Source organism: Myotis daubentonii, chromosome 13 (genome assembly GCF_963259705.1).
Source record: "Myotis daubentonii chromosome 13, mMyoDau2.1, whole genome shotgun sequence".
NCBI classification, from domain to species: Eukaryota; Metazoa; Chordata; class Mammalia; order Chiroptera; family Vespertilionidae; genus Myotis; species Myotis daubentonii.
Genome location: NC_081852.1, coordinates 47618058 through 47645416, shown reverse-complemented (window position 1 = coordinate 47645416; position 27359 = coordinate 47618058). Strand labels below are relative to the sequence as shown.

The 27359-nt window shown below is 38.0% G+C and overlaps 1 protein-coding gene across 7 annotated transcripts in view; it reads left to right on the top strand.

Annotated features, from left to right (window-relative positions):
* The window catches only part of NT5C2 (5'-nucleotidase, cytosolic II), a 139811-nt gene that overhangs the window by 95393 nt on the left and 17059 nt on the right, over nucleotides 1-27359 (top strand). For 5 of the 7 annotated variants that reach the window (XM_059661293.1, XM_059661297.1, XM_059661298.1 and 2 more), the window contains 4 exons: nucleotides 6266-6339; nucleotides 23427-23544; nucleotides 24822-24917; nucleotides 25192-25215. In XM_059661293.1, the coding sequence (XP_059517276.1) occupies nucleotides 6266-6339; nucleotides 23427-23544; nucleotides 24822-24917; nucleotides 25192-25215 (312 nt within the window). The remainder of the gene's footprint in view (nucleotides 1-6265; nucleotides 6340-23426; nucleotides 23545-24821; nucleotides 24918-25191; nucleotides 25216-27359) is intronic. The other 2 variants (XM_059661296.1, XM_059661294.1) reach the window with 1 other exon arrangement.

Below are 27359 nucleotides of genomic sequence, written 5' to 3'. Positions count from 1 at the left end.
GTAGTTCATTTTGATTATTATAGCAAAAGGTGCATGATGTGGAGAATGTAACATAAAACTGATTTTGGAAAGATGGTGAAAGTCTGAAGTTCATGAAGATAAACTTTTTTATAAAAAAATTTGTGATTTTTATAAAAATTTGTAATTTATTAGTGGGCAGGTAGTGAAAAATGTCTGATGGTTATTAGGTAGAAGAACAACATGAATACAGCTGCTTTAGGACAGTGCTTCTCAAACTATATATGATGAAAGACCAGTTTTTTAAAAAATTTCCAATTTGTTTCAAATGAGTACACTTATAAAATGTAATAAAAAAGAAATACTAGAAAATGAAGAGACATAAAATGTACGTCTACTTTTTTAATTACACATTTAACAAATAAAAATTTTCTGTCATTGACCACATTTAGAGTAGCACTACTTCAAAGCAATTAATTTGGCAATCGTGTGTAAGCAGAATAATTAGGAGATGGTTGCTAAAAAATTAATGAGTTTCCCTGGCCAGTGTGGCTCATTGAGTTGGAGCATCATCCAATACATGAAAGGTGTTGGGTTCGGTTCCAGATCAGGGCACATGTGTGCACATGAGCACATACTCTTTCTCTCTTATTCCTCTCCCTTCTCCACTCTACACCCCCCCCCCCCCCCGCTCTTTCCTTCCCATTCCTCACTCTAAAATCAATAAACATATCCTCAGCTGAGGATTAAAAAAAAAAAGTTAATGAAGACCTGGACAGATTGTTAGCAGTGTGAATTGAATAAAACATCTGGGATCCAGAGACATTTGGAAGTTTAAACGAAGGCACATGAGATTATTGAGATGATGTGGATTTAAGGGAGAAGAAAGAATAAAAAGATATTAACTAGATTTTTTTAAGTGGGAAAATTAGAGTATCAGTAGCAAAAATAGGAACTATTTGGGGATAAAACACTAAATTAGGTTTTCAACAAAAATTTACATAATAATATTTTTCTATTAAGTTAAATACACACGTATACACACACAGAGAGAGACATCATTTGGTTCCTAATCTCAATTTGCACTCTCAAAAAAGCATTTGTAACTTTTTCTTTTCTTTTATTGTAACGATTATACAAACCTATAACCAAAGAAGGGAAGAAGATTGCCCAAGAAGATTTAATACTTGTATCCTTAGTCTCATTTGTTGTTGCAGTAACTGCTTTGGGCACTTGGCCAGGAAACTGTGACTCGTAGGCAGTGGGAGGAGTTAGGGATAAAGTTCACCATTGCCAAAGAAATTCTATTCCAAATGGATTTGTGTGGAGCAACAGTGAGATCCAGTGACAAGTTAAATTAGACACAGAGGTGTTTTCTCCAACACTGTCCCAGAAGTTACATGCTGTTGAGGGCCTGGTTTCAGACTAAAATATCTTTTTGAAGTTAGGTTAAAGTCATACAAAAAAAATTATCCCAGGGATTTGAAGAAGAATTTTGTTATGACTTCAAGAACTAGTTGATTCAGATAGTTTCACACTTTGCAAAACGGCAACCAGTGACAGATGAGGTAATGCTGCTTTGAATTATGTGTTAAATCTCAAAACCATTGAGTTTGCTATGTACAAAATTTCAAATTTAGTAAATTGCATGTTCATGGTCCTTATGTGGGAAAATATTAGATCACTCTTCTTAATTCATATTATATTAAGTCTTATTTTTATAGTTAATATGTATGTTTACTTGTATAGAATTTCTTAATATTTCATGCCTTACTACAGTGGGATATGATAGTAAGAGCTGTTACATTGGTCTTTGTGTTGGAGTCTGTCTGGTTTTATGTGTTCCTGTGTCTGCTTCCTAAAGATTGTTTCTCTTGTTCATGCTCAAATCTGTATCTTGCAGATGACTTAGTGGTGTGTATGTAGGAATTTCTGTCTTCTAAGGTTGGATGCGTTAGTTCAGTTATGCTTTTTAGGGTGGCAACTGTGTACTTTATTTAAAGCAAGCTTTGGAATTTCACAAGTATATTTAAGCTTTTAAAGATAGAGGTGGAATATGTTTCACTGGTTAATAATTTAGAAAGTGACACAGTAAACTGGCATTGGCAAAGATAGAGTCAAGGTCCTGAAACAATAGAAATTTTGGATTCTGCAAGGCAGGTATCTTTTTGTTTTAAATGCGTGGTGGGACAGCGAGCCAGTCTTTTAATTGATATAGTACCTAAAACTTGCTTTTAACAGTAAAGAATAATCATTAGTTTGAAGCCAAGAGATTGTTTTCCTTGAAAACTGTGTCCTGGAGACATGGTATTTCTGGCTCAAGGCTATTTCTCTGCTGGTGAGTGCATACTTTCAGCATTTGAACATTTATTATCTTTGTAAAATGTAACATATACTATATTATTGCAGTTATGTGTAATGTAGCTGTTACATTTTATCGTTATAGATTTCCTTATGCATTTTAGATATTTGCACAGGAATTAGATTGAATTCCCTATTGCCCCTCCTCCCATGTTTTGTAGCATAAACTAGGGAAAGAACAGAAGAGATGAGAATATATGTAAGGTTTTTCTTTTTGCTTCATAATAGACATGAATTAGAAGGGAAGGTAGGAACGATTGTTTCTTTTTTAAGTTCAGTAATTGCTTCTGTGGGTGAAGGTAACTTACTTTGAATAAAAATAAAAAGATATTTGGTAAAAGATCTTAATGGGAAAAGGTCTCACTTCCTAATTTTAGGTACTGAGAAAGTTTCTTAGCTCTGACTACTCCCTGAAGGATAGCTTCTGGAATATATGTCACAAAATGGTACTTGCTTTGTTGTAGGCATTTAACAAATGTGTTGATTGAAAAAAGTGACCATTCAGTCAAAGAAGAAAGGATGCGATTTGATGGAAATTTAGCAGTGATTATTTTGGCAAAAACAATAGATTTTCATGTTACTGACATAGGTCATTTCTAGAGTTTTTATGGATAATACCAAGGTGCATTATGATGTTTATATCCTTTAAAAAAATATGATAAAGCCAATAGGCTCAATTTCTTTTCTGGCCAAGAAAGGAACTAGTAAAACATCTTGCTGGGTCTGTTAATAGTTTCTTTGTATCTTAAGCACTGATTGAGTGATATTAGCAAAGTTTCTTTTCTCCCTAATTTTTCATTGTGACTCAAACCAGCTCCCATCATATTTCTATTAGAATCAAAACTGTTTCTTTTATTGTGTGGTCCTACATATCTCTCCTGGATTGTATCACAAGGAAGAAAAATCTTCCCAGTCGTTCCTGCCTAAATTCCCACAGAATATTTTAGGCATGTCAGCTGTTTGGGCTTCTGAGCAAGGATTTGATCCAGTTGGCACCCTAGCCTGAATTGAAAGTGTGTTTGAAAAGCCTAAGCATCAGTGGTAACATTGTTTCCAGAGTTAGAAACATTACTGTGTTTTTTACCTCTGTTGTGACTTCAAAAGGATTTATGTAACTGGGGAAAAATGATAATAAAGAAGGCGCTCTTATCAGTAACAGCATGGTGAAGTTTGGTTAAGTGCTAGAAGGGTCATGGTGATATATTTGAGGTAGTGGTAAGTTTTTGAAAAGGTTTGGGTGGGTGTCATTTATTCTCTAGCTCTTTGTATCTTTCAGCTATCTGCTACCCTAGCGATTTTCAACTGGTGTGCTGCAAGAATTTTTACAACGTGCAATACCTCACTATTCAGTCAGGGACACTGACCTCTTTTCCCTTAAATTAAAGAAATGACAATAGCCAACACAACAATAGCCGTTCAGTGTGAATTAGAAGGGGAGATAGGAACGATTGTTACTACTTTTTTGTCAGATTAGCAAAAACAAAAAAAATATTTTTTGGTGTGCCACAGAATTTTACTAATAAGTTTGTGTGTGCCATGAGATGAAAAAGGTTGAAAATCACTGCGCTACTCTTTTCCTTTTTCCTCCACCATTTACCCAAGACAAAGTAAATATTGATTTTCTAGAAGACCAGGTTATTCTAGGGAAAGAAAGTATAAATATTTTATGTAACATCTCTCTCAGGAGCTAATTTTACAGAGCTAATCGAGTGTACATAGCACACGTAAGATGAGTAATTAATGATTTTTATATTTTTCAAAACTCCGAATTTTAAGGGCCAATTGACTTTAAGTTATCAATTAAAGTATTTTAAGCTAATGTTTATTTTTATTCATTTAAAATGGATACATTCTGAGATAAGAGGAAATGTTTTCTATTAAAATTTAAAACACTATATATGTTGGTGAAGAGTTAAAAAAAATCAATAACTAGATCAGTGGTTTCCAAACTTTTTTGAGTGTTTCATCACTTAAAATATGTAATATTCATTCCTGTATGTATTTACAAATTATATATTATCCTTATTTATATATAATAGAAAACATATACATGAAATAATGAAATAAATATAAGTAGAAGATCTAATATCTTCTTTTTTCCCCAGTAGAATCTTCTGCATTCCCTGGTGCAGTTAGTCTTCTTTGGAGACTATTGACCTAGATCATTAATGGGCGAGGGTAGCCCAGGCATAGTTATTTTTAACAAGTTTCCTAGGTGATTTTAAAGCATTCTTTCTTCTCACAGTTACTTATGAAATAAAGGCAAAGAAGAGGTTTAGCAATAGACCATAAATCATTCAGAAATTTTGGCCACAAAGCTGGGGTTCAGATGGAAAGGCAATACTTATTTTCAGAAATGATTAAAACTTACCCCAAAACACCATCATGGCAATGATCTACCATACTATTATAGTTTTAGTTTTCCCTTCATAGTGATCTTTTTGAAATTTGAATTCGATTATTTCATTTCTTCAAAATCTGATAATTTATTCTTGCTTGCAGGATAAAGTCCATGCTCCCATAGCAAGCAAAATCTTCATGATTTTGACCTCTGTTAACCTTTTTTGCTTCATAGCTTTTATTGCTCCTTCCCTCCACCCCTGTTCCTCTAGAAAACCTAGTTTTGCTAAAACAAACAGAAAAGCACAACCAAAGAAAACTCAGCTTCAGCCTTAATAAATGTTTTATCATTCATTATAAACCTTCTCCTTGCTTGGTTATTCTGCCTGGGTTGCCTTTCTTGCTTTGTTCTGGAAAGCTTCTATTCATTGTTTAAGATTCAGCTCACACACATCTCTTCTGATCTCTAAACAATTGGTGCTCTGTCCTTCATGATATTTTATAGCATTTATTGACTTGCTATAATTATTTGCTTTGTAAGTCCTACTCCTGCTAGGCTGAATTTCTCAAGGGTTGAGATTCTAAGTTAAAACAGAAGTTCTTTGAGGGCAGGTACTCACTCTTTTGTTCACTGCCACATCATAGTTTCTAGCATATAGTAGGCACTCAAGTATTTGTTGAATGAATCTATATTTATGTCTTTAGTATCTGGCATCGGGCAGGCTGAAATGAACCTTTGTCTATTAAATAAATTAAAAATGAATGAATTATAAAGCTCAGAAATAAACTTATGGGGTTATAATTTGAAAAAAGCTAATTTACTCAAATTTTGACTACATGGCATTGTTAATATCAAAACACAGTAAGAAAGTCCACGTATTTTCATGTAACCTCTCATTTCACTTAAGGTATAAAAAGGACTTGAATAATTTTATTATGACTTACTAGTGACCCAGTGCACGGATTCATGCACATTGAAAGGAAATTAATTAGAAGGTGGCCAGCAGGGCGGGACTGGGCAGTATGGGCCAGACACGCCCTGGAGCCAACCTCCCATGGTCCCTTCCTGGCTTCTGTAGAGTGAGTGGGGTCCCTCTGGCAGGTGGGGTCCCTTGGCCTGGCCTGCAAGGATCGGGCCAAATCCAGCTCTCAAACATCCCCCGAGGGGTCCCGGAGTATGAGAGGGCACTCTGCAAAGTTGCTTTCATACAAAGTGTGGAACTCAAATGCAAGTGTGTAGTAAACCAGATTCGGGCCGACGGTGCCCCAGCAACAACATAACCCATGGCTGAAGGTGGAATCGCACGGCCCCACAAGGAATCAGGCTCCCTCCTCTCTGGTTTCAGGGTGTGTCCCCTGAGAACCGCCACTGCCAGGTCACTGCAGCTAGATAGCTACTGTGTTGAGCGTCTGCCCCCTGATGGTCAGTGTGCATCATAGCGACCGGTCGGATGGTTGGACAATTAGCAAATTAGCCTTTTATATAGAGAGATATTGGTACTTAAATGAGAAAATGTAGAAAGATAGCCAAATAATTTTGTTAAACTTAATTTTTTGTTGTTGTTTCAGTATTAATTGAGATATTGTTGTTTAATCCTTTCTTCAGGGTGTTTGTGAACCGAAGTTTAGCCATGGAGAAAATAAAGTGCTTTGGTTTTGATATGGATTATACACTTGCTGGTGAGTAGCACTTTTTGATTGTTTAAGATTGCTTTGGATTATCCACAGTAGGCAATTGAATAAACACTTACTGATTTAATCATACACTTAGCTGCTTCTGTTGAGATTTGTGAGTATTGGGATTATCAGATATCCTTGACATTTAATTTGGTACAGATAGGTAGACCACGTGCTAAGTTATTTTCGAGACCCTGGTAAGAAACGATATGGTGAAATAATACATTTTGTGTATATTTGGGCACTTTTGGCTTTTATTTTATTAAGCTGTTTATATCTCTCGCTCTACCACAAGGTAAATTTTTATCAGTTAAAAATTTTAATGTTATCTTTAAAACAAATGGAAAATGTGTTAATTTTTCATTGAAATGACTGCATACATACTATGTAAAGACTTTTAACAACTAGAGCTATTAGCTTTGTTCAATATCAAATAGACCTTAAACACTAGCACTGAGATATATTTGAAGTAATCAGTGCCTTAGTCAATAGCTGTAACATCTTTTCAGAACTTGCAAAGTTTTCATTAAAATATTTGCAGTCTGATACAAATATTAATGAAAATATGTAATTTAAGAAGTACTAGGGATGAGGGACTAAGTTGAGCAAGTGTGTATAGCTATAACACTCAGAAAAGAATGTTTAGAAATTTTCTCTAAAATATATTGTTATTGAATACACAAAGCCTTTTAAATTGTATAAATTTATTTATCTTCAGGAAAAATTTTTATATAACAGTATTAGAAAACCAACTGGTTTCAAATTTTAAAAATCTCAATTTGATGTTCAACTTAGACTACAAATGTATATAATATTAATGTACAAAAATGAATAGATGCAATTTATAGGTATTTGCCACATAGATGTGGCCATGATATTTACCAAACAAGTTATGTATTAAAAACATACACTGAATTATATGAATTTCTTTCATCCATACCTGTTACTTATGTGGTTTCCTGTTACCTTAAAGTTGTTTTTGTAACATTTTGATTTTCCTAATTGGACACAGGCACTTTTGGGAGCACTTGTCAGAAAGCAGGTGGAAGCACTGTACTTTTTCAGTGTAGATTTTGCTGTCCAAATCAGGAGAAAATCCTACAATCTCTCTTCTTCCTAGAATTAGCTCTTCAGGGGAAGGAATGGCAAGGTAGCTGAAAGATATTATCTAGGCAGAAATAGAAGTTACTGGGGTCAAAAAATGACAAACTTTCCTCCTCTTCGTTATTAAGACATTCTTTTTTATTTTTTTTAAATGTATTTCTTTATTGATTTCAGAGAGGAAGGGAGAGGGAGAGAGAGCTAGAAACATCAATGATGAAAGAGAATCATTGATCTGCTGCTTCCTGCATGCCCCCTACTGGGGATCGAGCCCGCAACCCGGGCATGTACCCTTGGCCAGAATTGAACCTGGGACCCTTCAGCCTGCAGGCCAACGCTCTATCTACTGAGCCAAACCGGCTAGGGCTATTAAGATATTCTTATTGAAATAGTTCAGTAAGTATTTATTGAAAACCTGTAATGTGCCCGACATGTTTTGTTACTAAGCATTGAGATACTATATATCACAGAATTATGAAAAATTCTCTTATTTAGTGAAAAAGTCACTGAATCGTAGTCTTTACACTTTAAAAATACTTTGATTTCTTCTTTTTATTTGCTTTTTGTTGTTTTTTTGTACCCCTGACTGAGCTACACTGGCCAGGCTGGCAAACAATATTTTGAATGATACAGAGTTACCATTTACAGCAAGCATGTCAAACTCAAAGGCTAACATGGGCCTAATAAAGAAGGTTTATGTTTATGTGGGCTGTAAAAAAAACAAAAGCTTCAGTTTTCATAGAAACAGGTTTATTTCGATAGAGACATGCTGAATACAAAGGGCTGACATAAATGAGTAATCATTAACATAAAATAATAGAACATTTTAATAAAATTTAATATTTTTTCTTGAACATTAACTTACCACTGAATAACTGAACAAATTAATAAGCATAACACAAATAAACCTATTTTTCTTGTTCTCTGAAAGTGAAATATTTTCCGTTGTGCACACCAAGCAAGTCAGTACAAGACTAATGACATTGCAGTCAGTTGCTAAAATATTCACTGCTAGTATTAGTGGAGAGAAATGGTGTGCCTGTGAGTAAGGCACATAAGGGAAATGAATGCAACACGATTATAGTAATCAGTCATTAGCGAACATTGTCGTTGGTTATTAATAACTAGAGGCCCGATGCACGAAATTTGTGTAAGAGTAGGCCTTTGCAGCCCTGGCTGCCTTGGCCCTTGCAGCCAGCCCTGGCAGCTTCTTCCGGAAGGTCATCTGGACGGTCGTTCTGCTGTTTGGCCTTCCGGTCTAATTAGCATAGTATGTTTTGTTTTGTTTTGTTTTTTTTAAATATATTTTATTGATTTGTTTACAGAGAGGAAGGGAGAGAGATAGAGAGTTAGAAACATCGATGAGAGAGAAACATTGATCAGCTGCCTCCTGCACATCTCCCACTGGGGATATGCCCGCAACCAAGGTACATGCCCTTGACCGGAATCGACCCAGGAGCCTTCAGTCTGCAGGCCGACGCTCTATCCACTGAGCCAAACCGGTTTCGGCTAGCATAGTATGTTTTTATTATTACAGACTAGAGGCCTGGTGCACAAAAATTTGTGCACTCGGGGGGGGAGGGGTTCCCTCAGCCCGGCCTGTGCCCTCTCGCAGTCTGGGACCCCTCGGGAGATAACGACCTGCTGGCTTAGGCCTGCTCCTGGGGGGCAGAGGGCAGGCCTAATCCCTAGATGCAGCCCCTGGTCGGGCTCAGAGCAGGGCCAATTGGGGAGTTGGGGCGCCGCCCCCTGTCATGCACAGAGCAGGGCGGATTGGGAGGTTGTGATGCCACCCTCAGTTACGCTCAGGGTAGGGCCGATTGGGGGGTTGGGGCACCGCCCCCTGTCACACTCGAAGCAGGGTCGATGGGCAGGTTGCGGCGCCACCACCTGTCACGCACAAAGCAGGGCCAATCGGGGTTGGGGTGCTGCCCCCTGTCACTCACAGAGCAGGGCCAATCAGGGGGTTGGGGCTCCGTACCCTGTCACGCAGAGCAGGGCCCATCAGGGGGTTGGGGAGCTCCCCCCTGTCACGCACAGAGCAGGGCCGATCAGGTGGTTGAGGAGCTCCCCCCCCCCCCCCCCGCTGTCACTCACAGAGTAAGGCCGATAGGGGAGTTGGGGCACTGCCCCCTGTCACACACACAGCAGGGCAGATCAGGGGGTTAGGGCGCCGCCACTGTCACACTCAGGGCAGGGCCAATGGGGAGGTTATGGCTCTACCCCATCACATACAGAGCAGGGCCCGTGGGGTGGGGGTTGGGGCTCCGCCACTGTCACACTCAGGGCAGGGCCGATGGGGAGGTTATGACTCTACCCCATCACACACAGAGCAGGGCCGATCGGGGTTGGGGCGCCGCACCCTGTCACACACACAGCCGCAGGGCGATCAGGGGGTTGGAAAGCTCCCCCCTATCAGGCACAGAGCAGGGCTGATCAGGGGGTGGGGCGCCTTCCCCTGTCACGAACAGAGCAGGGCAGATAGGGAGGTTGTGGCCCCGCCCCATCACACACAGAGCCGCAGGGTGATCAGGGGGTTTGGGTGCTGCCCCCTGTCACACTGATCCTGGTGCTGGGAGGCATATTACCCTTTTACTATATAGGATAGAGGCCTGGTGCACGGGTGGGGGCCGGCTGGTTTGCCCTGAAGGGTGTCCTGGATCAGGGTGGGGGTCCCCACTGGGGTGCCTGGCCAGCCTGGGTGAGGGGATGATAGCTGTTTGCAGCTGGTCACACACCCTTCAGGGTGGGGGTCCCCACTGGGGTGCCTGGCCAGTCTGGGTGAGGGGCTTAGGGCTGTTTTCAGGCTGGTGGGTGACTGAAGCTCCCAACCGCTCCTTTTTTTCTTTTTTTTATTCTGGGCCAGCTTTAGCTTTGAGGCTTGGCTCCAGCTCTTAGGCCTCTGCTGCTGAAAGCAGGTTTCTGGCCTTTGTTTACCTTCTGTATTTGAAACAATGTTGCGATCCTGCTGGCTGAAGCCCGTGGACTAAAGCAGGTTTCTGGGGTTTTGTTTAGCTTCTATATTTGTAACATAGTTGCTTAGAGTTGCAGCTCAGAGACTGGCAGCGGCAGGCGAGGAACGTTGGAGTCCTCCGTCACTTAAGCAAGCAAGCCTCATGTTAGTTTCAAGCTGCCTGGCTGCTGGCTGCCATCTTGGCTGGCAGTTAAGTTGCATATTGCCCTGTTTAGCCAATGGGAAGGGTCGCGGTCATATGCTAATTACCATGTTTCTCTTTTATTAGATAGGATTATGTATAACAGGATATTGTAAAAACTAAGTTACAAAATTTTTATTAAAACGTTTCTTACATACTGTTATATTGGCTGGTCCACGAGTTTGACATGCTTGATTTACAGCATAGATGGATTACTAGTTTTCAGAGTTATGATATAGTGACATTGATAGTGAGCCTAGTGTTGATGCATCTGAAGTGTGTGGATAGACATCTCAAATGGCAGGCATGATTTGAATGGTGCATTTATTGAGAGAGGGTGCTTATTGGCTTAGGGCTTATTTTATACTGTAAACTGCCCAATTTTGTTCTGAGAAAACATCTACATAGGGCTTTTCAAAGATTTCTTTCATTGTTTTCAATGTGTGAAATTATATGACTCTTATGGAAAGTGTGGGAGGTGGGACCTAATTTGGATATAAGCTATTTTAATAAGGAAACAGCTCTGTTTTTGATATTTTATATAATGGCCACAGAAGACTTTCTTTGGGAGGGTGGTGGTATGATTTGATTTGGTTTTGATTACTCACTTGTTTTGAGAATATTGTTCTCCATGTCATGGGGTTGATAGAATTGGCGGTGAGTAATCATTTAAAGCTTTGATTTGTCACTAATAAATAAGAGGGTGAGGCAAGCATACATACTTGTACTTAAAGGGTTTTAAACTGTATATGTAATAATTCTCAACTTGTAATTTTCTGAAAGTAAACTATATAGACTTTTGGTAGAATGAAGTTGGGGAGGTTTTATTTTGTTTTGTTTTAGTTTGTTAAAAATAATTGATGGGCTTACTTGTATTTTCTTTTTAATTTATGATTTTTAGTTACAGTGTTTAGTAACATAATCTATCCTAATGGGAACCTTATTATTGTCATCTCATCTGAATGCCACTTAATACCTTAAACAGTTTTTCAGAGATGATCTCTTTATCATCAGCTATCTCTGTAAAGTGAGTTATGCATATTTTATGTTTTTAGTAGTTCATTTGTAAGATTTCTATGTAATTGACATTTTTATATAAAATTAAAAACAAAATAAAAATCTTGTCTATTGACATAAATTAATTTTTCCTGATTGTCTTGAACCTAAATAAATTTTAATCCTGAAATCTGCCTATAGGAGTAATGTAGTATTGGCATTTAGCTTCTTATCTGTGTAATACTGTAGATTAATGCTTTATTTTTCTAATGAGATCGTGTATACTAATTATGCTTTAGCCAGTTTGTCTCCTAAATACAGCTGAGTTTATTTACGAAAGTCAATATTTAGAATCTAAGTAATACTGAGTCTTGTATATTAGCTTTGCCACTGTCCAACGGTGGACTATGTTTTATATAAAAAGTACTTGGCAGGCCTATTTATAATTCCTTTCTTATCCCAAGTTACTTTAGCAACATTCTTTGCACATGATACATGTATATCAGTGTTTACAAAAAAAGTTGCAAACTTTAAAGAAGGTTAAAAGAGGTTATTTGAGCCAGGGTTGAGGACCAGATCTGGAAGCAAAATCTGAAAGATTTGAGATAATGCTCTAGGGAATAAAAGTTTTGCAGTTGGGCCTTACCCGGTTTGGCTCAGTGGATAGAGCGTGGGCCTGGGAACTGAAGAGTCCCGGGTTTGACTCCTGTCAAGGACACATGCCCAGCTTGTGGGCTCGATCCCCAGTGGGGGACTTGCAGGAGGCAGCCGATCCATGATTCTCTCTCATCATGGATGTTTCTATCTCTCTCTCCCTCTCCTTCCTCTCTGAAATCAAGAAAAATATATTTAAAAAAAAAGTTTTGCAGTTCGTTTTATTTTATTGACTTTTTTGTTTTGTTTAAAAATGCTTAAAAGACTTTAAAAAGGCCCAAAGGCATTCAGGTTTAATTTAAGATCATCCTGAAGTGGTGACTGTCGGTTTCTCCTTTTGTGAGGCATCAAATTCAGTCCTTGTTAATGAGACACCCTGATAATTCTCATTGGATTGTGGCGATTTCCTGTGGCTCCCAGTATCTGTCATAAATGTCCAGCAGGTTATGAGCAATGAGAAATGTAATATCAGAAATTATCAGGAAACATCTGCAAATTCTGTTTGAATATCCTTTCTGCAAGACTCTTCACCAGCAGAAAGGTTACTGCTTGCTTTATTGCGATACTTGCTTTATTTCAGTACTCTGAAACCAAACCTGCAATATCTCTGAGCTATGCCTGTACTATCTACAGATGTAAAAGTTGGTATGAGAAAAATATTGATTCATAAGAAATATGCTGTTGGAAGATAGCACTGTGGATATCCTGGACCACCAGAAAGATTAATATGTGGGTCCTAGAGCAAATTAAGTTTGAAACAACACTGGAGGCAAAAAATGGCAAAACTGAAGTTGGCCTAATTCAGGCACATCATGAGAAGGCAAGATTCTTTGGAAAAGACAGTAATGCTGGGAAAAATAGAAGGCAGCAGGAAAAGAGGAAGACGAAATATGAGATAGATTGACTCCATAAAAGAAGCCATAGGCATGCATCGACAGCTGAGCAGGGCTGTTGAGTTCAGGGCTTTGTGGACATCACTCATTCATAGGGTCACCAGGAGTTGGAGCAGACTCCTCTGCGTGTAATACACACAGCATTATTAGTTGGACCAGTAAAATTACTAAAATGAATAATTTAAAAAATATCATGGACTGTTTTCAACCTAGATAAATTTGTTTTCAAAATAGTCCTAATGTAATAACTACTTTTGATTACCTTTTTCTGCTTACATAGTCTCAGACCTTAGACCAGCAGTTCTCAACCTGTGGGTCGAGACCCTTTTGGCGGTCGAACGACCCTTTCACAGGGGTCACCTAAGACCATCTGCATATCAAATATTTACATTACGATTCGTAACTAGCAACATTACAGTTATGAAGTAGCAACAAAAATAATTTTATGGTTGGGTCACAACATGAGGAACTGTATTTAAAGGGCCAGAAGGTTGAGAACCACTCACTCACTGCCTTAGACCATAGTTTGGCTCAAATAGATTTTGGCTCAAATTGAGTCAGCAATTAAAAATCGGGAGATTACAAGTAAAAATCTAGTTATCACACAGTTGACAACATATGGCTCTCATTCATTCAGGGAAGTCAGCTCTAGCTGTGTAGCTACTTCTCTGACCCTGAGATAGGTGTTTGGAACATATTATCTAAATCTGAATCTTGGAAAGTTTGTCTGGTAAACTTTATATAGTACCTTGAGATACTGACCATAAAAATGAATTGTCTGGATAAGCCTGAATAAATCATACATAGTTTTAAGAAAACTTCCTAAGCTAGGTTAATTGACCCCTTTTTCTATCCCTCAGTATCTCCTTAGTCACATTGTTATTGATGTTCTAAAATTTATTATAAATATCTAGTATATCTCTGTATTGCACTATGAGCTCCTTCAGGCCAATGACCATGAGTAATTTGTTGTTGTTGCTGTTCTCAGAATCTAGTCTCTCTTTTTTTTAAAAAAATATATTTTATTGATTTTTAAAAAATTAAATCTTTATTGTTCAGATTATTACATTTGTTCCTCTTTTTCCCCCCCATAACTCCCCTCCTCCCAGTTCCCGCCCCACCCTCCGCCCTCGCTCCCCACCCACTGTCCTCTTCCATAGGTGCACGATTTTTGTCCAGTCTCTTTCTGCATCTCCCACACCCCTTTCCCCCCCAAGAATAGTCAGTCCATTCCCTTTCTATGTCCCTGATTCTATTATGATCACTAGATTATTTATTCACTTGATTCTTAGATTCACTTGTTGATAGATGCATATTTGTTGTTCATAATTTGTATCTTTACCTTTTTCTTCTTCTTCCTCTTCTTAAAGGATACCTTTCAGCATTTCATATAATCCTGGTTTGGTGGTGATGAACTCCTTTAGCTTTTTCTTATCTGTGAAGCTCTTTATCTGACCTTCAGTTCTGAATGATAGCTTTGCTGGATAAAGTAATCTTGGTTGTAGGTTCTTGGTATTCATCACTTTGAATATTTCTTGCCACTCCCTTCTGGCCTGCAAAGTTTCTGTTGAGAAATCAGCTAACAGTCGTATGGGTATTCCCTTGTAGGTAACTGGGTTTCTTTCTCTTGCTGCTTTTAAGATTCTCTCTTTGTCTTTTGCTCTTGGCATTTTAATTATGATGTGTCTTGGTGTGGTCCTCTTTGGATTCCTTTTGTTTGGGGTTCTCTGCGCTTCCTGGACCTGTAAGTCTATTTCTTTCACCAGGTAGGGGAAGTTTTCTGTCATTATTTCTTCAAATAGGTTTTCAATATCTTGCTCTCTCTCATCTTCTGGCACCCCTATAATTCTGATGTTGGTACGCTTGAAGCTGTCCCAGAGGCTCCTTACACTATCTTCGTATTTTCGGATTCTTTTTTCATTTTGCTTTTCCAGTTGGGTGTTTTTTGCTTCTTCTCGTTTTGAATCTTTGACTTGATTCTTGCGCTCCTCTGGTCTGCTGTTGGGTGTCTGTATAATATTCTTTATTTCAGTCAGTGTATGCTTAATTTCTAGTTGGTTCTTTATCACAACATCGAGGGTCTCATTAGATTTCTTGAGGATCTCACTACATTTATCGGCGGTCTCACCAGTCTTTTTGAGGGCCTTACTAAGTTTATCGGCAGCTTCTAGACAGTTCTTGAGAGACCTTAAAAGTGTGGTTTTGAGCTCTATATTTTCCATTTCTGACATTTGCGTCCTGTTTCTTTGTCTCCGCATTTTTTTATCTTTTCTTGGTGCACCCCCTAGTGGTCTTTGTGCGCAGTCTTGTAGTTAAGCCTTGATTGTTGTTGGTAATACCAGGGGTGATTTGACCTCCAGGCTAACTGGCTATGAGAGTCAGCTGTGTCTGCAGTGGGAGAGCTTCTGTGCTGGATCTCTAGGGCAGGGCTTGGGCGGGGCGGGTCCCCGGGGATCTACAGGGCGGGTGGAGCGAGCCGTTATGGCTGCTCTCAGTTCCGTCCCTAGGGGCTTTGCCTCTCAGAGTCCCAGCAACTGCTGCAAACCTCGGAGAGAAAGCTGCCTTCGAGTTCTGACCGAAGCCAGACAGTCCCGCTTCTCCCGTTTGAGTCTGGGTCCCTAGAGACTCTCCTGGATCTGGAGCTCAGAGTCCGAAACTCCCTCCTGATTGAAAACAACAACCGCGCCCTCGGCCGCCAGCCCGCTCCGCACGCGCACTCCTCACCTGAGTATTTCACTTCAGCACTGCGCCTCCTCTGAGTCTGGGTATGATATTCTCTTCCATCCTAGTTGTAGAATTTCCACTCAGCCAGCCTTCCTGTGGTTCTGGATGATGTCTGTTCTGTCCTTTAGTTATATCTCTGAAGTGGTTGTTCGAGGCAGCAATCTCCGGCTTTAACCTATGCCGCCATCTTGGTTTCTCCTATTTTATTGATTTTTTACAGAGAGGAAGGGAGAGAGATAGAGAGTCAGAAACATCAATGAGAGAGAAACATCGATCAGCTGCCTCCTGCACATCTCCTACTGGGGATATGCCCACAACCCAGGTACATGCCCTTGACCGGAATCGAACCCGGGACCCTTCAGTCCGCAGGCCAACGCTCTATCCACTGAGCCAAACCGGTTTCGGCAGAATCTAGTCTCTTAATATCTGCCGAGGATTGGTTCTAGGAATCCCCTTGGATACCAAAATCTGAGAATGCTCACATGCCTTAAATAAAACTAGAGGCCCGGTGCACAAATTCGTGCACAGGTGGGGTCCAGCTGGCCAGTCCCCATGGGGGCAGATCAGGGGCCGGGCCAGCGGGGAAAAGGGGCCACGGGTGGTTGGCTGGCCGAAGTGGGCGTTATAGCAACTGGTCATTTCGGCATTCCGGTCGCTGGCTTTTTATATATATATAGACTAGAGGCCCAGTGTGTGAAATTCGTGCACTGAGGTGGCGGGTCCCTCAGCCCAGCCTGCCCCCTCTCGCAGTCTGGGAGCCCTCAGGGGATAGCTGGTAGGCGGATGTCCCTCTAGCAGTCCTGGACCCCTTGCTCCTTACCACCCGCCTGCTTGCTGCTCCTTACCACTCAGCTCGCTGCTCCCTAGCACCGCCACAGAGGCAGGAGAGGCTCCCGCCACCGCCTCTGTACTCTACAGCCATGAGCCCGGCTTCTGGCTGAGTGGTGCTCCCCCTGTGGGAGTGCACTGACTACCAGGGGGAGCTCCTGCATTGAGCGTCTGCCCCCTGGTGGTCAGTGTGCATCATAGCGACCGGTCGTTCTGGTCGTTGCACTGTAACGATTGCTTAGGCTTTTATTATATAGATGGCCTAGAGTTTTATATATTACCTGTATTTGCATAGCAGGGTATACCTACACATCACTTAATGCATATGGATTCAGTGTAGTGCTCCATGAATGGCAAATTTAAGTTTACTTTTTGGAATTTTCTGGAACCATCACCTCCCCCTCATCCCCCCATGAATATTTTCTATTTATGCTCTGTTGAATAATATCTAAAACCCATGGATATGAGGGGCCAAATGTACCTAGTACACAGTAGGCATCCAAATGATTATTACATTTTGCTAAATTTAGTTACAGGTATCAGAGTGCGATGAACTGTTATTTTAGGGGGAAAATTACATATTAGCTACATTAATTTTTTATTACAGTAAGCTCTTTTGATTACAGAGCATTTTTTAAAGTTATCTCAATAATTTTCAGTTTTGAAGAAAATACTTTATATACAAGTTCCTAGTAAGTGTATAGGTTCTCGAGAAAAATTTGAGTTAGGTGATTTTTTTTTTTCATTTTATTTTAAAATATTCATTCTCCTAATGCTCAGTAATTTTTAAACAAATAAATCTTTTAATTACCATTTAATTTTGCTTTGTAATGAATTGTAATTGGCAGTCAGTCTTTCAAACTCCACTTGTTATTTACGTATCTAGGCATTTGGGAGTTATTTTTATTTTAAACTAGAGGCCTAGTACATGAAATTCATGCACTGGTAGGGTCCCTAGTGGCTGGCAGCCGCCAGCTGGGTACTCCCTCCTTTCCCTCGGGCTGGCCCTGCCCCCTGGTCGTACTCCTGAAAGAAATCCCAGTGGAGGGGGCAATTTGCGTACTATGCTTTTATTATATAAGATAACTAAAAGTATTGTATAGTATCTAGTTGTTATATTTTAAGTAAATAAAAATTGAGATAGTTGTTAGAAATTTTCAACATCTTTTTTTAGATCATTGATCTCAGGTTAGTTATAAAAAGTTTTATTATGTCTGTTCTTGTGCTAGGATCTTTAAATAATTTTGGAGAGTAGGAAAAGTCCAGTATCTGTTTACATTGATAATTGAAAAGATTTTATTTATAAGTTTCCTTAAAATATTCTAGTCTTAGAGAACCAACATTACATAGCCTAAATAACTAGAGAACATTGATGTTGATCACATTACAGCATAAAAGCAAATAACTATTCTTGTGTGGTTGGGTTGGATTTTGTTTTTTTTATAGTAATTGGTGGTGGTGGTTTCTCCTAGTTGTAATATTTTTAGGACTTTTAGACATTATATTTAGTCATTTATTTCTGTTTAATACCATTTCTCATAAAAATCCAGAAGTTGAAGTCTGATGGTGTGTTTAGCCTGAATTATCTCTAGGGCAAATGATTCTCTATATGGTTAAAGTAATACATATCTTAAAAACGTCAGTGTCTATAAGGGTTCTTCATGTAACTTTGAGTCAGTTATTTTGCTAGACTGGGTAGTTTCTCTAACATTATGAAAGTGGAATAATATGACTGCACTTACAAGGGGAAATATCCACTGACAGAATAAAAATTTTAAAATTTCCCTTTTTCTACATTTAGACATCGGGTTAGGTTTTTAGCAACATGAAGTTGGTTCTTGTCTATATTATGATGGCAAATTTAGGTGTTGGAAGGATAGAAGAGTGGATAGTTAGGTATAGGTAGATTTAATTTAAATAGGTACTCAAAAACAACATGAGACTGCTCTGGTTCATTCTTGTAATCTTTGTTTAATCTGTTTCCATTTTAAACACTGCCTACCAGCTGCATTCAGTTTCTACCATATTAACCTGAAAAATGCTAGAGAAAATAAACTAAGACAAAAATAAATTAATTTTTTCTGTTTTTTCTTTTAACTTACATTTCAGGATCAGACTTGTTATATTCCAGGCTCAGGGTGCCAGAATAGTAAATAATGCACAATACTTAATGTTTATTTTCAATACCCTTGTTATGGGCAATTAGACAAATTTTAGTGATGATCACAGGCTTCTAAATAGGAGGGGGCAGTAACTCCTATAAATAGCAATTTCCAAATGCTATCTCTCCACTCCAGCCCATCACAATAGTTTTAAACCTGTTTTTGTTATTGTTTTGTTTTGTTGCTTTATTTTGTTTTTTAACAGGAGAGCCAGTGTAACTCCTTCAAGACTGGAGTGACACACTCTGCATCTGCATCTGCCTCATGTGAGTTCTCATTTTGGCAGCAGCACTCTGCTAGGCTGGAACCTCTGTAGAGATTTGCCCTCCTGCTGGCGCCCCTTCCCTCCCCCCCCCCCCCCCCTAAATCTAGAAACTACTACCACAGTGTGTCTTGGTGGCAAAGGTAAAAAGTGCATGAGAATTCCAGACTTCCCTACAGAAAGTTTCTGGCTCATTCCAAAGACGCACTGTCTCCTCTTACCTAAGTTTAAGTTCTCTCTTGTATGAATAGCATCTACTTAAACAGAGCTCAGAGCTCTTATCCCTACAATATGCAGTTGATATCTTTTGAAGAACTGTTTTTTTCCTTGGAGATGATGGAGTAAAGAATATCTTTAAATGCTCTCAGTAGCTTTAGCTTTCAAAGCTTCGGTTGTTCTCTTTTAGGCTAGTTACGTAACCCGAGGACACTGTGTGCTGCCGTAGTGGCTGAAGCAGTCCTCTTTTTCGGACTCTAGCCCTTAAAATAACTTTTTCCTTTATCTTTGGATATTGGGTAAATTAGGATAGGCCTGAGGACTTTGTTGAAGAAGAAATAAGCAGTACATGTGTGAGGTTATGTTTACTCTGAAGCTACTGGCTGTGTTTTGGGAAGTCAGTTGTAAGAATTGAGCTTGAAACTATGCATCATTTACTGGCCAGTTTTTCAAGAGAAATTAAAATTAGAGCCTTTGTAGCTGTAGAGAGGCATAGCATTCTATATTCAGAGGTAATGTATATAGTTCTCCACATATGTCAAGGCTGGCTTGTTTGAAAGAGGAATTTTATTATTTGTTTACTTATTTATGTATGTATTTACTTTTCAAAAAATGGTGGTACTTTGTAGGCTTCAGGAAATAGTCATTTTGCCATCAGGTCAGAACAAATTGTGATTATTCCCAAGGGACACTTAGGACAAAACATCTAAACTAGTGCTCTGTGCAGCTGTGGTTCTGCTTCTCAAGCCCTGGTTGTGCTTTATAGTTCCCTGACAGATGATTTAATGACCTGGGAGTTCGTGTTGCTGAAATGATTATCCGGGAAGCTTATGAGAAAATGTCAATAGCTCATAGTTCTTACTGATTAATATAGAGCTTAGTGAAATAGATAGTGTTGTCTAAGTGGAGTTTGGCCTCTCCCTGCTAAATCCATTCCCATCTGTGACTAGAGCAATTTATTTTGGACTAGATAAGAGAAATTGGAGGGATAGTGGGTTTCAACACCCAAGCTTAAGTTTTGATGAGCTATGTAATCTAGAAATTCATTTTTAACAGTGGTAGTGTAGTACACCCCACTACAAAGAGCTTTGGATGAGACTTAGGGGTAACCTAAATTCTTGCTTCAGCTAATGTTTGTACTTGCTATTATATAACTTCAGGTCAGCAAATGGGGAAAATACATGGTATTTTTGGGAAGTACCCTAAACTCATTGAGAGAAAGGAAATTTAAAGTTTATTTCTATCGGTGGAATTTTTAGAAGGTCATCTCAATTGGAGTTCTGCCCTGGAATAAATACAATGTGGCAAGTGTAGAGGGTTTTATTTTTTCTGCTATTCTAGGGTTTGTTCTGGCAAAATAGGGATCTGAGATTTTATTTCCCCATCTTATATTTTTTTCCCCTACTAAAAATTCTGAACAAATTATTTTGGATTTCAGTCCAAAGTGTCTCATAGACATAGTTTTAATCATTATTACTCCATTATTCTATAAATTACCTGATTTTCTAACTAGGGAAAATTGCTCATTTAGGGAATTGAGGTTTGTTTGCTTGTTTTTGTCTCCCATTCTTAAGGCAGATCGAGCAAGTTATCCTTCTGAAAAATTTTTAATTGAAAACATTTGTTATAGGCCAAATCATAAGAGTCAATGGGTTACACAAATTGGTTCGCTATACTGGAATTTTGTTTCATTAACTATTGCTTATAATAAGTGGGGCTTTGTAGATTGGGGAGTAATTTTTGTTTTATGGAAATTTTAAAATGTTATTTTCTATCAATTGTGGTGGAATCACTGGGTGGGTATGAGATGTTATTTTATATTCTCAGACTAATTCAAATTGACATCAGTGGATACCATGCTTTCCTGCTTTTATGATAATACACCTGACCTGCCCTGTTAATGTGTATGAATATTTAACACTTCCTTTATCACAGTATATATCATCTAGATTTAAGAATTTCACACTTGAGACTTCAAAAAAAATTTTTGTGTGGGGTGAGGATGGGGTTAGAATTGAGGGGAGGAAAAAAATATAGCCAGTTTTGAAAATGTTAGCTGGGGTTAGCATTAGCATTAACTTATTAATATACCCCAAGACAACAAAAGAAATGACAACTTTTGGGGGCATTGTTCTGATGAGATGAGACTCAGCGCATCTCCTAAAGGACCTTAATAATTCTAGGCTTTGAAATGACAAATGTTTAAAGGACTTCGAATGCTCACCTTGCTTTTTTAAAATTTCAATTTAATTTTAAAAACAGATCAAATACATTAATAATGTTACAAGTTTGTTTTTTGTTTTTTTAGTACAAAAGAAGATACATAAAGTCTTCCTCCTTCCTTCCCCTGTCTCTTAGCCATTCATCTCCCTTCTCTGGAGCAACCAGTATTATGATTTTCTTTTATGTATTTTCAGAAGTAGTCTAAAGCAGTGGTTGCCAACCGGTGGTCCACAGACCTCTGGTGGTCTGTGAGGTCCAAAGGTTGGCGACAGCTGGTCTAAAGGATTGCTTTTGGAAAGGGAAAGTTGAATTGTATTCATTAAAATACTAGCATTAACTTGGATAAGCAGACTAATTGCAATGAAAAAATCAGAGTTGGAGCCATAGGCCTTACGTTAATCATAGATAGGAGAATTATAATAATGTAATGATAATAGTTGCATTATTATGAGAATGTAGGAATAGAATGGATTTGTTTTTGGCCTCATTTGGCATTTAGCAAGAAAACAGGTCTTTTTTTTGGGGGGGGGGTCTTTTTTTTTCTTTTTCTTTTTTTTAATATGACTTACCCACTCCTAGAGACTGACAGAAGGATGCTTGCCTAGATACTAAATATTTCATTTGGAAGAAGCCTAATTAAAGGAGCAACATTTTGTTTATGCTGAACTGCAGTGATGATTCTAAAAAGTATTTTTTATTATAGAAAATTTCAGCTATATACGATATAAGAGGAAAAACCCCATATTCCAAAATCCATTTTATTTCACCTGTAAAAAAACAGTGCGCTGCTTTGGCAGATAAGAAGACATATATATTTTTTATACATATATTTGCACATCCCAATTCTTCCATAGTCACATCTAATATGAATCACAGTGTTTTTTTTTTTGGTAAATCCTCACCGGAGAATATTTTTTTCCATTACTTGTCAGAGAGAGTGGAAGGGAGGGGGGTAGAGAGAAAGAGAGAAAAAGGGAGAGATAGGGAGAGATATCAACTGGTTGCCTCCCACACGTGCCCTGACTGGGGATAGAGAGTAAACTCCAACCCAGGTATGTGCCCTTGACCTAAATTGAGCCCAAGACCCTTGGGTTATAAGGGCCAACTCTCTAACCACAGAGTAACACGGCCAGGGTGAAATAAATCATAATTCTTTAATTTCGTGTAACTCCCAAGTTCATATCCTGATTTTTCTAATGATCTCAGACATGTCTTTTTATGGTTGATTTTGCAGTAAAAACTTATACAATTGCAATTATGATGACTATAATATTGTTAGGGCTAATAAGAAAACAAGTGTGTCCTGACAAATAGAATTATGCTGCTTAAAGAAGGAATATAATGTAGCTACCAAGCCAAATAGGAATTCCAAAAATAGATTGGGTTTTTTCATAGCTCATTTTTAAGGATTTGTACACCAGTTATGCACACCAGTGAAGCCTTCAACAGATACAGACCTCTACCCAGTTTTCTATTTTACTTACATTCTCATGGTTAATACACAACTGTGCATATTAGTTTTTCCCCCCTCTTTTAGATTGTAGGTATGAAAGAATAAAGAGGAAAACAATGTTTGAATTAGGTTCCTTAAAAATGAAAGAACTATTCTGAAATGTCTGATAATTTAACAGTTACTGCTGCTCCTACTGTATATAATGTTACCCGTTTCAACAAACTAACAATTGAGTTCTGTGACTACTTGGTGCAGTACAAAACATGGATTTGGGGCAAAAAGAAGAAATAAAAAGGCAGATTTAGTAAGAGGGAGGAACTGGTAGAAATTTAGGAAAGGGAGGGAAGAGTAGAAATTCACTCGTTTGCCTTCTATTTTAATTGGCTATTCTTTTAATGAGAACCTTTTTTTTTTTGTGTGCAGTGTACAAGTCCCCAGAGTATGAGTCCCTTGGTTTTGAGCTTACTGTGGAGAGATTAGTTTCTATTGGCTATCCTCAGGAACTGCTCAGCTTTGCTTATGATTCTACATTCCCTACCAGGTAATTTTTCAAGATTATTTTGGATTAAGACCTCACTTATCCCCCATTTAATAATTACAAATGCAGCCCTGATTAAAAAATAAAAAGGTGTGTTTTTCTTTTCAGTTGGTTGATGTTGATTTTAAAATTATCAAGGACTTTTCATGTACACCATATCTTTTCTATTCTTGAATTGAGCTTTATTGTTATTGAAGGAGATCCATTTATGGAAAAGAAACAGGATTACTAGTAAAACTGATGGGCAGTAATCAGTCACAGATGTTCCTACCTATATATAACTTTGGTTGTTGGAAAGCAATTACAGGTTGTACTAATACACTTAATTTGGTAATCAGGAGCCTTTTTATTTTTTAAAATATTTTTATTGATTTCAGAGGGAGAGGGATAGAAACATCAGTGATGAAGGAGAATCATTGATTGGCTGCCTCCTGCATGCTCCACACTGGGTATTGAGCCCACAACCCAGGCATTTGCCCTGACCTGGAATTGAATCCTGACCTCCTGGTTCACTGAGCCATGCTGGCCGGGCAGGAGCCCTCTTTAAAAAAAAAAAAAATTATTGATTGATTTGAGAGAGAGAGAGAGAGATTAATTTGTAGTTCCACTTATTTATGCATTCATTGGTTGCTTCTTATATGTGCCCTGGCTGGAGATCCAGTGCACAATCTTGGTGTATTGAGATGATGCTCAAACCAACTGAGCTACCTACTTAGGGCTGGAAGAGCCTTTTTAAAATACACACACACACACACACACCCCTACACCTGTGACCTCCTGGTTCATAGGTCAATGTTCAACCACTGAACTAGGGGAGCCTTTTGACAGTTCGCATTAATAAATTTGATTAGGAAAGATTTAAGATTAAGAAAAATTGTGTTTTTTTTTTTGAGATGTCACCATCATATATTTCTCATATACAACATCTAAAAGAGGGAAATATAAGCCAGCTCAGTTTTGTCCAAGGAAATTAGGACTGTTTTAGGATGGAACCAGCTGAGTTAAGAGGAATTATAGTTTATAACTTGTTTCATTAAAATCTCGTTCCTTAAAACAGTTATTATTATTTATCTAGACAGAGTAAATAATTTTTAGTTGCTTTGGGATTAGTTTTTAAGATTTCATTCACTTACTTTAGTCTCTAGGGTTATGTTGTTTTAGGACATACTTGAGTTGCCATAAAGCTTGAATAAGATGAGTTTGGTTCATGGTTATTGAGTAATATAAGATTATTGCCTGTATAATTTTGCATTATTGATAATGTTTTCATTTTCACATAGGGGACTTGTCTTTGATACACTATATGGAAATCTTTTGAAAGTTGATGCCTATGGAAATCTCTTGGTCTGTGCACATGGATTTAACTTCATAAGGGGGTGAGTACAAAGAAACCTTTTAGTCTCTTTCTAGTATTTGTATAGTCAAACAATATGAAGATGACAATGTCTTAAGGATCCTTTACAATTACTTATCAGGCAGTTAAGACCCAAGCTGACTTATAAATAGAGCTAGCAGTTATCTTTTGTTTAAAATAAGTGCTTTTTAATGATAGAGCATCCAAAAAAGGTAATCTTGAAACTTACCCAAAAAGAACTAGTGGCTTTGACTTATTTGAGATTCTAAGATTTTTATTTTCTCCTTTTAATACAGTTCTCAGGTAGCTGCTCAGAAGAGGTATGTACATAAAAGTGCTTTGAAACATTTAAAACTACAACAGTGTAAATGACTAAGATTTTTAACAGCTAATACACTATTTTTTTTATATTCTAATGAATAGCTTCAAATATTAGATTGTTAAATTTTTTTTTTGTTATATTTTATTGATTTTTTACAGAGAGGAAGGGAGAGAGATAGAGAGTTAGAAACATCGGTGAGAGAGAAACATCGATCAGCTGCCTCCTGCACATCTCCTACTGGGGATGTGCCCGCAACCCAGGTACATGCCCTTGACCGGAATCGAACCCGGGACCCTTCAGTCCGCAGGCCGACGCTCTATCCACTGAGCCAAACCGGTTTCGGCTGATTGTTAAAATTTTTTAAAACATGGGGTTAAAAATGAATACAGGGTAATAATACTTAAAACAAATAAGGATAAGCTTTATTTTTATAATCAGGCTATTTTTCACTAGTAAATTTGGACTTTTTACCCTAGTAAACAGTAGATAAAATTTAGTGTCTACTATTTTTTAGTGAAACATCCCAATTTTCTCTTTAAACATTACAATACCACAGTTTGACAACTTCTATAATACGGCTTTACAGTTATACATCTTCTCTAGTACTATACTACCTACTTTACCAGTGGCACTGTATTAGGATCAGAGCGACTCTTAAAACCAAAATAGGTTACGTGTCAGTCTTTCGTGTAACTTTGTCAGGAATTATTCATTCTCAATGGCCAGGTAGTAAAAACACCACAGTCTACATTGAAATTGTTCAAGAGACAATATATTTTTGGTAAATAAATTTTATGATCAGAGGCACCAACTAATTGAAACTTCGAGTTTCCTTTAAATCTGCGGTTATAGCAAGACCCTACTTAGAATTGAAGCATCTTATGCAAGACTCTTCAGCTGATTCTTGGAAATCTTCAGGGCTCAAAGATTTCCAAGTATACATCGTGAGAAAAGTGTGAAGTAAACATCCCATCTTGACACACCTGGACAGGCCTTTCTTTCACTGTCATATCTGCCCTTCTTTTACTATTCCTCTCATGAGGGGTTTGTTCACAATCCATGAATATCATGATGCAGGATTTAAACGTGAAGTGATTGCAAGTAGTACTAGCAACCTAAGCTATTTTACATATGGATATTGGCACTATAATTCAGAATCCCAGTGAAGATGAACCAACATTCTACTTATTAATGTCTGCAAAGGGATTTTTGTGCTGTGGGGGGAGGGGTAGGTAGTCAAAGAAGAAGAGAGAAGCAGTTCTATAAATTAGTACTACAATTAGATTTACTAACTCAATATCCAAAAACCTTCTTTCTTCCCCTAAGCCAGTAATGATTCAAATACCATCTTTGGAAATAAATTTAATAGTGTTTCAAAAATAAGTCATTTATGAGTAAATGCAGAATCATTCAACCAGCACTTAAGCACTGCATGGTCTTTTAAGTCAAAAAGTCCATGGAGAAGAAGGGACTGAGGATGGAAGATGAAGGAGAGAGAGAGAGTTATTGAAGAACATGGTAGACAAGGCTGGAAGGGAAGTTACGGCTCCTTTAGGCAGCACCTTACAATGCCTTGCCAATGAGTTGGAGCCTCAATAGCAAAGGCTTTTAAAGTTTTAGAATAGGATAATATTGAGATCAAATCTTTATTCTGTGGGTTGCACAAAGTTAGCAGTAGTCTGTACTATATATAACTTTTCCACTCAACTTTAAGTCTAGTATTCCTTCTTTTATGATACATTACCTCCCCCTGAATTAATTTTTATTTAAAAGATGTATTAGCATGATTTGGCACTCAATTTAAATAAAATGTTATTGTTAACTATATTTATAAGTCTTTTGTGTTCTAATTGCCTTATAACTATTAATTATCCCTATGCAAAGGAATTATTCTTTAATGATGGAGGGAATAGAAAAGTATATCTACAGGGGCAATGCATATAATTACTATTCCCTTTCACCTTAATTTTCATTACAGAAAATCTTGGAAAGCTAGAAATGAGATATTCTACAAAGTTATTCTTTATTGGAACTCTTATTTCAAATGGGTGACAAAGACAGGAAATAATGTGATTTTATATCCAGAATTTATGCCATTGTAGTTAACCAACCCAAGCAGGAATTTACACAGGGTACTCTGAG